At 37.8% G+C, this 14354-nt stretch overlaps 1 protein-coding gene across 11 annotated transcripts in view; it reads left to right on the forward strand.

The window, feature by feature from the left end:
• The window catches only part of NEO1 (neogenin 1), a 217687-nt gene that overhangs the window by 61812 nt on the left and 141521 nt on the right, over nt 1-14354 (forward strand). For all 11 annotated transcript variants that reach the window (XM_030013700.1, XM_030013705.1, XM_030013706.1 and 8 more), the window contains exon 2: nt 4687-5004. In XM_030013700.1, the coding sequence (XP_029869560.1) occupies nt 4687-5004 (318 nt within the window). The remainder of the gene's footprint in view (nt 1-4686; nt 5005-14354) is intronic.

Below are 14354 nucleotides of genomic sequence, written 5' to 3' on the forward strand. Positions count from 1 at the left end.
GTTAATACAGTTAGGCAGGAGTAATCAGCTAGTAAAATATTAAATGGAAAAGAACAAGCCTTACGGCAGTTTCCAAGAAAAGGATCTAGGGATTATGGTAGTGAAGGGATTACAGATCAATGTAGTCGGTAGTGTTACGCTTCTGCGCTAAAACCTAATGCCTGTATGTTGGGAGTGATGAAGAAAGGAGTCGCAGAGCTTCCAAGACATGTGAAATGGCACTGTACCTGCACCTAACACTGACCTTGTCTCTGCTGGAGCATTGCATCGCGTTTTGGGCACAGCACTTCAAGAAGAACATGGGCTGGTTGGAAGGGATTCTGAGAGAGAAATTACCAGAGCCCTACTATCTACCTGGTACTAGGTTTTCTGCCTAGTACTAAACTAGAAATGCTTAGCCTAAAGAAAAGGCTAGAGAAGGATTTAAGTCCTCTAAAAATATGTAGAAGACTGTTGGGAAAGATGAACAGCCTGTTGTGCATGCCCACAGTGGCAAAAAGAAATGTGCTTAAATCATAGCAATACTGCTTGATAGTCCTAATAATAGAGAGTGTGAAGCACTAGAACTGAATGGCTGTAGGAATTGCTGGGTCCCTATCACAGGTCTTCAAGAGCAGATCTGGGGTGGGGGGGAAATATCTGTTGGGAATGAGCAAAATTTAACTGTTCCTGTTTCTGAGCAGGAAGATAGACTTGTCTTGCTTTTATTTAAGTTTCTTGGGCTAATATTAACACAAATCAAGCCACTGATGTGTACATACCCATGTATGTTGTATCACGTCTCTCCCCGCTCCCCCCCCCCAAGATCAGTATGTGGAAGGACTCCCTCCACAAAATACACCAATTCTGTCCTAAGTAATGTGGTGTCATTTAACTGAATAATCAGTAGGTTGATGGGAGTGGGAGAAATGGCTTGTTGACAGAAATAGAAGTTTATTAAGGTCTTGTATGTACAAAGCCTTTTCATCCTGAATCAAGGTTTAAATGTGGTATGAACTCAGTTGGCTTGGGGGGTGGATGCAGCTTACCAGCACTTCTCCAGAGTGCCCTAACTCTAAATTGCAAAACCTTTCTGAGACTGTGGGCTAGAAAGGTCTCAATTCTAGTTAAACTTCCTTCAAGATGGAACATAGTAATTTACCAATCCTTTTATTTTTTTTTTTATCCACTGCTTGCTTTCTGTGCAGGAGCGTGGTAGTATCCTGAGTTGAAGCAGGCTGTGCCGTGTCTTCACAAGGCTCTTGGCAAGAGCTTTTCTTATATTACCTCTGAACCTGGCTGAGCATCTGCTTCCCAGTCTTCCTGAAAGTCTCGAATCCCTTCTGTGCTGCTGTTTGTTCTTGGATGCTCTCTTGACATCCTCTGCTCTATACTCTGCAATGCTATTTCCTTGGGCACTTTGTTGCTTCCAGGATAAGAACAATCTTATCCCATCAATGGATTTGATCTGCTGCAATCTGCATCAAAGCCAGACAAGGCAAACAAGGAGCCAGCTTCCCCTTTCCAAGGGTTTGCTAGGTTTTCTTTGAAAAGCCAGAGAAGAAGGGCAGAGAAAAACAAAATTCAAGTGTGTTTGTATTTTGTTCTGGTAGGTGTCTGGATCTGTATTGGAAAAACTTGCAGAAGCTTGTAAATGAGGGGAAAAGAGGTTGATAGCTTGGGTAGAATGCTTTCTCTTGCAAAACCCAGGGACAATAAAGCTGAATCTTTTAATTTTAAAAAAAGACCTTTAGGTTTCTGGAGCAATGGAAGAGATTATACTGATAAACAGGTTAAAGTATTTTCATGCTGCTCATGACTCTTGTTTGTTTTCTGCCATTTGGTATATTAGAGCTGAAACTTGGTACTCTGCACACAAAGAATCAAGTACATCTGCACGTAAGTGTGATTATACAAACCAAAGTAACATAAGCAGCACATAGAAATTTTGTGATTTGTTTTGGGTTTTTTCTGTTGTGTGTATTTGGGGGTTTTTTTGGTCTTTTTCTTATCCTCAGGAAAGACGTAATCTCAAGGATTTGGATACCAACATAACAGGTCTCCAGTCTGAGACTGTTGCTGTCACTAGGGAAACTTCAGTCTTTCTGTACTTTTTTTTCCTTATTTCCTCTTTGAATTCTTGAAGGTAGAAGAATATTTGAATGATATAACCTACAAAAGCATAATTTATCTGTTGTTTCTCTTGCACCACTCCTTCTGTCTTATCTTCAGGTTTCTGTGAATTCTGAGTAGCAAAGACAATAGGCTTTGTGCAGGAAGGCTGGAGTCCCTCTCCAGGGGGAAGCTGAAGTCTCTTTGGAGATGAGAGACTTGCTGTGCAATTCAGTGATAGAGGGAATCATATCAATTTGTTAATTAAGGCTATTTTAGAAGGTAAATCCGATTAAAAAAAAAAACCCACCTCAAACCAAAACCACAACCAAGCAATTGAAGAAGCTAAAATGCTTACAGGACAGGCTTGCTTTACAAGTAAAGGTCTATTTCATATTTGTACTTTTTCTAAAAACACAGGCTTCATAATTATTCTGTGACCTAATGAAACAAATCTGGTTATTGAATGCACAGTCCTCTTCAAGGTGGTCTTAACATACTTCAGCATTTCATTATCGACCTTACTGTGGAAGATAAAATAGTTTTGAGATGAGTATTTTTATGACCCTTTCTGAAGGTTTTCGTGTGTGTGGTAGAAGCTTCATTTTGTATTTGCCAATGCATTTAACCCTTTTCTGACAATGCCTCTCGCAAGCGGTACAGATTTCCTTTGCATTCTTAGGAGAAGTGCTTGAACGGAAAAACACCTTCTGACTGTATCATGTATTGCTTACTGCCAGATCGAGTAAACTGGTTCATGGGTATGTTTGCTACGCCAGTGTCAGATAAAAATAATGTAGTATCGACCTGTGCAGTACAATGGAGAAGAGGTCTGTCTTCACCACTTTATTATATTGTCTGAATGTTCATCTTAAAGACTACATGTAACTGGGAGGCAATGCTCACTCCCCCAAGTTCAAGACTCTGCTGTTAAGAACTATATACAGGCTTTAAAGACCAACTTTTTTTTTTCCCCCATGTTGGCTTTGGAGCACATGCTAACAGATAGTTTAATGATGGAAACCACTTGCACTGTTTTGGGTTGTTTTTTTCGGAAGAACTACCACCCTGCCCCCCGCCCCCCCCCCCCCCCCCCCCCCCCCCCCCCCCCCCCAACCAAAAAGCAATACCATGATACCAGTGACTTCTCCTTTCTGGTCTCTCTAAACAGCCTATTGTCCTGTAGATGCCCAGTAAAAAAAACCTGTTAGCAAAACTGTAAGGCTTTTTAGTTGAAGCTACTGTTTTTGTTTCCTCAGTGGTTGTATACTGCTGTGTAAAGGGAAATTGAACTCCTTTGCCATAGCTGTTAAAGAACATCCTCATACGGTATGCTTTGAGCATGTGACTTCAAAAAGTTATTTTTAAAATTTTTAGACAAGGGTAGTCCGAGTCTGCCACTTCATGCTGAGAGTACATTAGTAGACACAGTGCTTGCAAAATATGGTTTATTCATTAGGATTGTCATTTAGCTGTTGCATCTATGGCAAATAGTTATTTTCTAGGCCTTGCAAAAAGACCTTGTAAGTTTGGCTGTGTTTGTTTTCAGCTGGCATTTTTAAGTGTTTCCTTTTGTGGCTTGCTTTCTTTATATGAAGATAGGAGGAATCCTTGCAGCTCTGGGTTGAAGTGACTCGCTTCAAAAGCCCTGTTAACCTTTTAGTCTGTGTGCTTTCATTTTTGGTTTGCTGGTAGACAGCTAGTAGTATTTCAGTTTATATCGCCGTGATGTTTTGTACATGTATCCCACTCCCTGTCCCCAAGTGGAGGAAAGGTGGAATTTGTCAGAATGTAGGTGGGGAGCCTGGATGTTGTTTCTAAGGTTGGCTTTAAAAACAAAGACCCTGTTTTCTCTCAACCCAACCTTATGCTGATTTGGAAAACTGTTCTTCCTGAAGTAATTTTTCTTCTTTCTGTTTTCTATTGATAATTAAGTTAAGACAAGTCAAAGTGATATTGACACACAATATTTCTGCTTGACCAAATACACCAGAAATACAGTACTTAAAATTCACTTCTTAATGCAAAGTAGATGTTAATTATAGAACTCTTTTGGGAATACTTAAAATGGAAAAGTGATCACATTGGAAGATATGTTAAGCTCAGAATTGGAGACTCTTTTTCTCTTGAGGGCTGAGTTATTCTTAATGTTTCTTAATCTTTGTTATACAAAACAAATTACCGCACTGTTGTGGTATGACACCCATACCACAAAAGGCCAAGTGCCTTAAGAGTACGTATTGTTTGTTATAGATGTGGTACTCAAGCACATATATTTGCGTAAGTTTTGATGAGGCAGACTTCTGCCTGCAATGGATTGCTCTGGACTATTAACCATATTGATTCCCGTATGAGCAGACAAATATGTTTTAGGGATGAAAACCTCTTTGAATTTAAAAGTCTGTTGGTGTAAATAGTCAAAGCAAAAATGCTGTCATATAGACCAAGCTATTTCTAATGTGTTCAGGGAGACAATATTGTGAGTAGTGATAGCTCTTGTGCACATTACAATATTTAGAAATGAGGATGCATTTTTTGTTTTAAAAATGTAGAAGGCTAACCCAAAAATTGTGTGGTGTGATTTGTGTTTTACAGGATCCCTTGTGAGAACCTTCACTCCTTTTTACTTTCTGGTGGAGCCAATGGACGTTCTGTCAGTTCGCGGAGCTTCTGTTATAATGAACTGCTCAGCTTATTGTGAAACTTCTCCAAAAATTGAATGGAAAAAAGATGGGACTTTTCTAAACTTGGTGTCAGATGACCGTCGCCAGTTGCTACCAGATGGATCTTTATTAATAAACAGTGTGGTGCATTCCAAGCATAATAAACCTGATGAAGGATATTATCAATGTGTGGCAACTGTGGAAAGCTTGGGGACCATTGTCAGCAGAACAGCAAAGCTCACGGTAGCAGGTAAGTCTCTTTTTGTTGTCAAGTATAACTAACACCGTGATAACATAGATGCATGCTTTGCCCTTGCAAAAGGAGGAAGGTGCTTTCCAAGAACAGAAGAGATAGTTTCATCAGTTACCAGTGAAACTGGGACTGTATCTCTCATTTTACTAGTTGAAAGTTGTCATATATTCTTTTCATCTAAGCGGCTTAATGTGTGGGTGTTTCTCAGGAAATGCTGAAGATCAGGAAAACTGAAATGAATGGATTAAAAAAAAAAACAACTGTCAGGTGCATGTAGTCACAATGAAGATTTACCACAGCTTAGAAGGGGGGAAAAAAGAGCAGGGTTCTACTTCCTTTATGTATAAATACCCTTAAAAATAACTTTCTCTGCCTGCTTATATGTTTGGATTTATCTGCCCTCTGTCATGAAACATTTGAGAACCTCCTAAAAGCTAGCAATGTGTACGGTCCCTAAAGAACTGGAAGACTGGCAGAGAAAGCAGGAGTGCTGGGGTTTTGCATTTTTCTGTTTCTTGAGTATCAGGTATGAACAAGGAGGTTTGAAAAGTAACAACCAACCAAATGCTTAAAACTTTCTTGACATACATTAAGAAACCCAAGTCATAATCTCACCTTTGGTGTTTTGAGTAACCTTTAGACATGACTTGCTAATAGCTTTTTTTTAGGGGGTAGAAAGCAGTAACTGAGTGAAGTTTGCTTATAAAAAATAAAGAATATGACTGGGGAAAGCGATCTGTTTTCAGAATGTCATTTCCTTGTATCTCAGGGCTTGGGAGTGTCAGACTGTGTGTCTTGTAAACAGTATAACTGGAAGAGACTTATAATTACTTAGTAAGAGTGAGACTTCAAAAACCAACCAGAAAAAAAAAAAGATAAACTAAGGCAACGTAACTAGGAAAAAAGCCCATGAAGCAATTTTCTTTTGTTTCTCTAATGATGTTTGCCAGCCTTTTTCAAACAATTTTTTTTCTTTGCTTAATAAATGTCTCGAGGTAATGAATTCTTCCTGACTAGTGCTACAGCATCTCCCAGAGCTGCTGCTTACTGTCATTTATATTCTGATGTTGTTTCGATTAAGTTAGCTTGTGGCATTGTTGTGAAACATCAGAAATGTCAGAAATAAAAAAAATGGGGGTTTTATACCTTAAAGGAGTGACTTTCAGAGTCTCTGAATGAGAAATACATTTCTAAGTTTCTTGGCAGTGAGGACAATAAAAGCAGTTCTCACACACTTCTCAGGCAATTACCGCCTTCTTACATTGCTGCTGTCGTGATTAATTTTGCTGCTTTCCACATGAGATCATTCAGCGTCTTGCTTCTGTTATCATTCTGGTCTATATGATCATTAGGTAAGGTTAATGGGGTTAAAAATGAAGGTAATCCAAAATGTCTTCAAAATTTCCAGTTCAATTTTCCCCATATCAGTGGAGAAGATACTAGTTTAATTGATAGTTTTTAAAATGATGGAATTTTAAAGAGCCTTTTAGTTTAAAAAAAACCCAAAACAACAAAACCAAAACAAAACCAACAAAAAAACCCCCCAAAACAAAACCTAACCCAACGCAGTTCTGGTGAGTTTTGTTTTCAAAAAATCTTTGCTAGAAAACTAAACAAGTATAGTCTAACCGGAGCCAATAAGAACGTTTACTACACAAATAGTTGCCCCTTTGTCTCATGTTGGCCTAACAGCTGTATTAGATTTTTGATCAATTCCATACAATAAAAATTGTAATTTTTTTTTTTTGTTCAGAACTAGAGGGAATGCTCTTGATGCATGTTCTGCATTGCCTTATGCCATCCTCTTAAGTTAGAAACCTGCACAAGAGCATCCTATGGCTGCAGTGTGCATAAGTTGTTCTGCTGCTCCAAAAGATTTGTCAAATGTAGAGGTGTGAAAACCTATTTACTAACTCAGTTAAGTGCCAAGAGCTGTGCAAGACTGCACAGAGTTTAATCCTTCAGTTGGGGGGAAGGGTAGCTTTGGTTGCTGAAGGCTTTGGAATAAGAGATGGAATATTTAAATTCTGGTTTAACTATATTGCTTTTCTTGACCTCATTTGAATCCCTCAGTTTTATCGGTGGGTTTTAATATTTCTTCCCCCCCCTCACCTTTCTTTTAATTGGAAGCTTTCAGGCTGCAGTAAGTGTGGGGATAGTTAGCATAGTAAGATCTCTCCTCGGCCTCAAGATAACAGTGGGAGGTAGCTAATTCCCTTCTTAATTGAGCAGTGGTATGTTGAATTCATATGGTGTGTGTGAATGTTGTACTGCAATGCACCTGAGCTCTTTAAAAGAGAGTATTATGAAGCATAGCTTGCAAGTTTTAACTGCTTCTTATTTATTAAATAACTTCATTGCCTGAAAATGACAAATTCTGGTGAGTAATGTAGGCCAGGGCAATGAAAGTCCAGTAAAAATGTGCCATGTTCCACCATACATAGGAATGAATACAGGTTTTGAGTTTTTAGTCTTATAACTGCATTGTTTTCCCTAACAGCCAATGGATAATGCTGAGCAATCTACCTGTAGTGAGTCTTGCATAAAGGTCTAACAGGCTGATAAATTTTCATAAATTCCTCAAATTATTTAAGGGACTTTTTATATGTTATAGTTTGACGGATCTAAACTTTTTGAATGTCAGAAACTAAAGCTCTTTTATTGCCATGGGATGACAGATACTGATAATGCAAGGTGTTGCAAGGTGACAGAGGGACTTAGTCACCCGTTGTATGAAAAAATCAAACCAAAACACACACTCTCAATACCTGAGTGTGGACTGTTCAGACAGTGACTGAGTGCGTTATGTTACAGACCTACTTTCTTGGTTTCTTGCTTCAATTTATGTTTCTGACACAGTGCTATAAACGTGTCACGGCAGGGGAAAATTGATGATGGCGTGGATTGGCAAGTTTGTAGTGCATTTGACAGTGTGCTTTTAAAGAACCTTTTCCATATGTGATAATAGATGAGAAGCCTTTACTCTTCAGGTTTTTTGAGGTGTGAGAGTTAAGGTTTCTGTGGCAACTGAGACTCCTATAGAAATTGATCTTTTCCTTCTTTAATCTAGTTTCTCATGTGATTTTAAAAAAACAAGTCACAGGTTATGATAAAGTATTAAATTATGGAAAATACTTGAAATCAGCACGTTTAGTCTGTAACTTGAAATTGCATGGTACTGGACCTTGATAGTAAGTTGTTTACTGTTGTACTACACTTCTAGTAGTAAATCTTTAATTTTTAGAAATTGCAAACAACAAGAAATTTGTTAATTTTCTTTAATGATCAGTAGTATCACAATACATGTATCTGTCTTTCCCGTTAAGCGTGTGCTTCTACGTTGTGGTTCCTTCTAGCAAATGGAGTTTGTCGTTGCCTGTGTTGCTTCCTTCTTTGCTTCCTCTAGCTGTGCAAACATAAGCATGTTATCATGCTCTAAACTGGATTTGTGAAATAATTAGGGGTTTTTTGAAAGTGGTTTTGCTTGCTTTCTTTGAAACAAGAATACGACTGCACAAATCTGGGTAGTGGAGGTATGGTGGTCTTAGAGTCCATATAATGTATAGGTTTTGCCATTATTATGTTGGGTTTGACCTAGGGAAAGTCAAAGGAACTGCCTAATTTATGTAACGCCACAACAGTTTTTGATCAGTGCCTTACTACAGTATGGTTTTTTTTAATTGGCTTTTGAAATGCAAATCTGTCTTTTGATACTTAAGTGCTAGTTAGATCTTAAGAAGGGTGAAGGGTTGGAGTAGCTCTTACAAAACATGGATTAAAAAGATTTACAAAATTTTGGGGAACTGTGTCTGTAATTCATCTTGGAAAAATAAATCTGTATGCATTTTAGTAAAAAGTATAATGGTACTAGCTTAAAAATATTCCCAAGATGATCTTTTTTTCCAGTCACTATTTACTACTACTTAGTTAAAGCTTTCATAAAGCTTTTATTGAGAGGACACATATGCGAAGATCTAAAAGGTCTGAAGCATGACAGTGGCGCTGAGTTTCTTCATATGGATTTATCAGTTCTATGTAGCCATTTAAAGACTGTTCGCTAAATTATTTATTTCACCTCTTGTCGTCTTTTTTCCCCAAGTGAATCCATCTGTTTTTCTTCCTCTTCTTCCACTTATCTTTGCATTTGGTAATACTTGGCTTTGATCTTTGTATGTAATTTGCTTGGTTGTGATGAGGTAGCTGTATTGCTGCCTTGATACTAACCTTGGGTATGTCTGAATTTCATTAATTCAAAAAGTACTTGGTGATAACTTAGGACCTTCTTTTTTCCTTCCACCTCAATTAAATAACCTCCTTGTATTATTATTTCTTATTTAAATATTCATAGCAATTTTATATTCAAACCTTTATTTTGTAATTACTTTTAGAAAAAGTCAAAGGCAAATCACTTCTGTTAAGAAATATTCCTGCTGTGTAGTATCAAAATCTAAAATGGTTCAATAATCAGAAAAGGCAGGTTTGTATTTAGTAAAAATGTAGTATTTCTTTCGGAACCATCTGAAAACATTGCAGGTGCAGCACCGCACAGAATGAGCATTGCTTCTTCTTGAAAAGTAATGATGAAAACTCATGGTGAAGCTTCCAGTATTGTTTTGTGTTGAAAACACAAACGCTGAAACCTTGACAGACTTCCCGTTTTTCCGTTTACAACTAGTAATACTTGTGTGGGTTGGGGCCCATCATGTACACGCTTGGGAAAAAGATTTGGAGTTTAATTCTGAGTATGCTCTAGCACTTTGTGCTCTCGGCACGGTGTTCTCTGTAGTTCTCTGCTTTTCTGACCTGAATAAACCCTCCTCCTTCTGCTCATTTGTTCAGCTAATCATGTAGCTACTGGACTGCCGAAGCCTTTGGCTTCGGATCCTGCTGCTGTGGCATGGCGGAGGGATTGTTGCAGCTTCATTAATAAAATTTGTCTTCGCTGTTTTTCTTATCAGAACTTCATTTAAAACCTTCATAGTAATGTTTTTGCCTGTGAAATCAAGTATCTGAAGGCTAAATGTCAGAATGTGTTGACTTTGCAATTACCTGTCCCTTTGTATATGGTACGGTCGTATCCATGTGATATGCAGTACATAATCACTTTCATTCCTTTTGCTGACCAGTCTCCATCCATGTATAGAATCAAACTCAGGGGCCAGAAAACAGGATAGGGTTTTGGGGTGAAAGAAATGCTCCATGATATTGCTCCCTCAGGTCTTGTACAGCTTGGAAGATATATAACCCCTTGGTCAGGGGATTGCAAAAAGTGAAGATGATTCCTTAGTGAGCAGGAGACTTAAGACCAGAGGAGGAAAACTGCAAACTGTATTCTCTGACCTGTTGTGTAGCATTGCACAGAACCTCTCAATAATGAGGATGTCAAGCCCTTGAGTTGTGCTTGACCAATGCGATTTACTTGATGTCACTACATGGGATGTAGAGAATGAACTTCACTTGAGAAATTGTTCCAGTTTTTAGCTGACTAGATTGCCTTTTTAAGGTTTATTTGCATCTTGACTATATCTAGCTTGGGGCTTCCAAATTGATGACTAGAAGAGCTGTCTACAGCAACTACTGTGGTATTTAATGTAATGTGGCTTGGAGGAATTAATTGAGTTGTGAGCCAGGAGATGCTGATGTCTAACCCTGCTTCTATTGCAGGCTCATTATATGGTCTCAAGAAGATCTCCATGCTTTGCCTTTTTCTCAATGGGATAATAAAGAATTTCTCTTCAATAAATATAGAGTATTTTTATAACGTACCAAGATGTTGTAAATGAGTATGCTAGGAGAAAACCATGTAGAAATAAGTAATTCTGTATCCATTACAGTTTTGGGGTGATATGCAGTAGGTAAAGTTGTGGCCAAGAAATGATTATCCAGGACATTGCCTGAGCACAGTTTGTGGGAGAGAGGAGGACCTGGATGGATGTGTTCTTGCAATTAAAGCTAGATCTCTGCAAGGCACGTCATCAAAGAGATGTGTCATGGTTGTGAGAACTTAATTTCTGGTATGTTATAGTATTTAGCTATTTAATATCAAATCACTTATGTAATAAACAATGGTGAATAATTAAGAATTTTGCTCAAGCATTCATTTGGGTTGAAATTTTATCTCTGCTTTTTGCTGTAACTACTAAGAACTGCATAAAAGTTGTGTGGTTCTGGAATCGCATGTCTTTTGCAAGTTTTGCCTCACTTTGAAGGTTACAACTGAACAGTGTTTTATTTCTTCCTGGACTCTGTGTGTGTCTGTGCCATCCCTAAAGGATAAGAGAGAAGCTTAGCTCAGTGGCTAAACGGAACAAACTACGTGCATATATGAGCTCCTCGGAGATGCAGTTAGGTTGGAAATAACAGAACATTTTTTACTCAGCATTGCATATTTCCTTTAAGAGTGAGGGGGGAAAAGATCTTGATCTGGTCTTCATGAATAAAGAACTTCCAGTACCTTGGAATTGGAAAAAACCTAAGAGCATAGATACTTCAGTGGAGGGTACTTAAGAGCACTTGAGCAGTAAAAGTAAGTGACATGGGTGATAACATTTCCTTGCAAAAATACATTTTCTGTGAAAAAAGCATCTGCATTTTTCATAAATTGGCTTAGGTCAAAATGCGTTTCTTGTCAATGACAGTCAAATGGGAAGGGTGGTTTTAACAAAACTGCACTTTGTACAGTTTCTGTCAGCCGTTACTAAAAATGTGAGAGTTTAGACATGTAAGATAATAAATGTTCTACCTTGTATGTCATTCTAAATTCTTACAGTCCACATTTGTCCAGTTAAAGTAGGAAAAAAATCTCTGCGAGCCCTTGGACTGATCTACATTAGTACTTGGAATGAAAGCGAAGGTCCAGATTCAGAACTATTATAAATATTTTCAGTGTAAGGTTAGGAAAAAATGCATTTGTAGACTGTCATCTCTTTTTCTTTTTTTTTTTTTTGAGCAGTAACTGCATAAATTTGGGAGATGGGAACCAAAGTGATTGAAGTAATTTGTGATATGGAGCGCTTCACTTTTTGGGTGTGCAGCCTGGAAGGGTTTGCCTTTGAGAGACTGCTAGCATACCATCTATTTCCTTTCCTTCTTCCTTTCTGACAAAACCCAAACAAATGCCAAAGCAAAATGATGTTGATGTTTTACTCTGATCTTGGATGACTTGTATACCTCTCACATGCTGTTAACGAGAGTTAGGGTACAATTTTTCTTCCAGAGTTTGTTTGAATTTAATTCTTTGTAGGGGTTATGGCAGGGGAAGACTTGGAATTGCTCATGAATGAAATAATTATTTTAAAATGAATCAGCAGAAATCCCATCAAACTAAATCTGTTGTTTCGTACCTGAACTGAAAGCCTTGGAGAGATCAGCAGGGTATCAACATAGTAACTTCCCTAGACTTAAGAGCAGAGGAAGTGTTGCTTTTGATCCAGGATGTATTCTCTCTTGGGCAGCAATTGGTCTGTCTCCCTTATTTTTGTGGTGTGGATGCCAGGAATTGCTTCCTGTAATTCCTCAAGCCTGATTTCAGGTCCTTCTCTGTCCCGTGAATTTATCGTGCTTTTTAGAGCGCTGTGTTCTCTCCAGCAACTCATATGAAAGCAGTATACCAAGTCATGATTTAGTGTCAGGCAGCTTCTTGCCACATCCACAGCAGATAGCTGTACAATTTGTCTGCAGCTGAATTGATTATTCTCATCCTGGGTGAAAGCCCACAGCAGGAGAATTTTAGACTGCTTCTTTTTAAACTCTTCGTTGATATCTAATGATCAAGTTATAGCCTAGGTGAAGAGATTCTAATTTGCTAGTTGGATGATATTAAAACCACTGTTTCTAGTTAAAAATGCAGGTTTTCTTAAGCTTTTCTGTTTAAAGTTTATCACACCTAATATTGAGTAAAATCAGAGCTTATTTTGACTAGTACTATCCTTGTCCCTAATTGCATGGGTCAGTGAGCTAGTTAAAGCTTATTTGTGCTCATTGGAGGGTAACAAATCCTCCTGTAGCTATAGGAGAGGGGGCACAAGTAGATTTGTAACACTGGTGCCTGAACTTCCTGCTGTAGTAACAATTTCATGTTACTGTTCAGAAAAAAACAAACTAGTATGTATTTTCTAGAATAGTGTTAATGTGCAATGAGAGATCCCTTATTAAGCCCAGTCAGAAAATGGGGGGTGGGGCTGGTTGAGGAGGGATGATTATGGATCCTTTCTCAGATGGATAGATGTAGGAGGAAAAATCCAAATTGGTGAAACCTCAGATGTCCATTACCAGCTATCCCATTTACATGTAGTGGAAATCTCCCTTCTTGCTGTGATTATCTTGTTTAAGATGGTTGTGGTAGCTAATATTCTTGATTCTTAAACACACAGCACAGAAGTGTTTAAATCCTGTGGTCATTCATTAAGTTAAGATTTATCTTAATTAGGCATTATCTTAGGTGCAACATTCCATCTCATAAACCAAAAAGATTAGGTTTTATCAGTTTACCAGCTTGCAACTTAAATTGTTAAGTCTTGTAATTAGCAATGAAAGTATCCTTTGTGCATTTGGTTAATGGACAAAGTTGTCTTTATGTTCATGTACTTCAAAAAATAATATAAACTTACTGTAAGTCATGAAAAATAAAAGCTCTTTACAGTATACATTCAGATCTTGACCTTTGGTTTTGAAAATATGGAAGGCAATATAGTTAATCTCTAGAGAAGCATGAATTCTGTGAAAGGGAGCTTCAGTGCCAAATTTCTGAAATCACTTGGGTTTATAGTAGATGATCTGTCGATGGGTGATTCTAGATGGTGATGCAAAAGTAGAAGGTGAGAGCATATTGATGATGCATCAACACCCCCAAACAAGAAAGTTGGATGAACTTTGTTTAGATTAGCTTTCTCATTTGTTGATATTTTCACTCAAATATGTATTTTTCCTTATTTGTTTTGCATGTCAGCACCAGCAATCCCTTTTGTAATCTTGTTTGACAAATTTTCGCATAGATTACTCACTAAATCCTAAACTGTCAGGCAAGTGATAGTTACATATGCAGCCTGTATTCTTAACTCACTGCATTTTCTAGTGTGGGATTCAACAAGACGTTTCAACTTTAGTTAGCGTAAAAGTGAAGGGTCTCCACACTGCCATTGTTCGGATTTAGCTCAACTGAATATTGCATTTTGAAAATAAGAACTTGTACTATCACACCTACCCAAATGAAAGATGACACAAAAGCAGTAAGGATAAGAAGTATCATGGCAGAAGTACGTGTTTGATAAATTCTTTATTTTTTTCATAATAGAAATTCAAGAGGAAGTTTAATGACACTGAAAAGGAAACAAAATGGAGGAAAATTA

The sequence above is a fragment of the Aquila chrysaetos genome, chromosome 5 (assembly GCF_900496995.4).
Source record: "Aquila chrysaetos chrysaetos chromosome 5, bAquChr1.4, whole genome shotgun sequence".
NCBI classification, from domain to species: Eukaryota; Metazoa; Chordata; class Aves; order Accipitriformes; family Accipitridae; genus Aquila; species Aquila chrysaetos.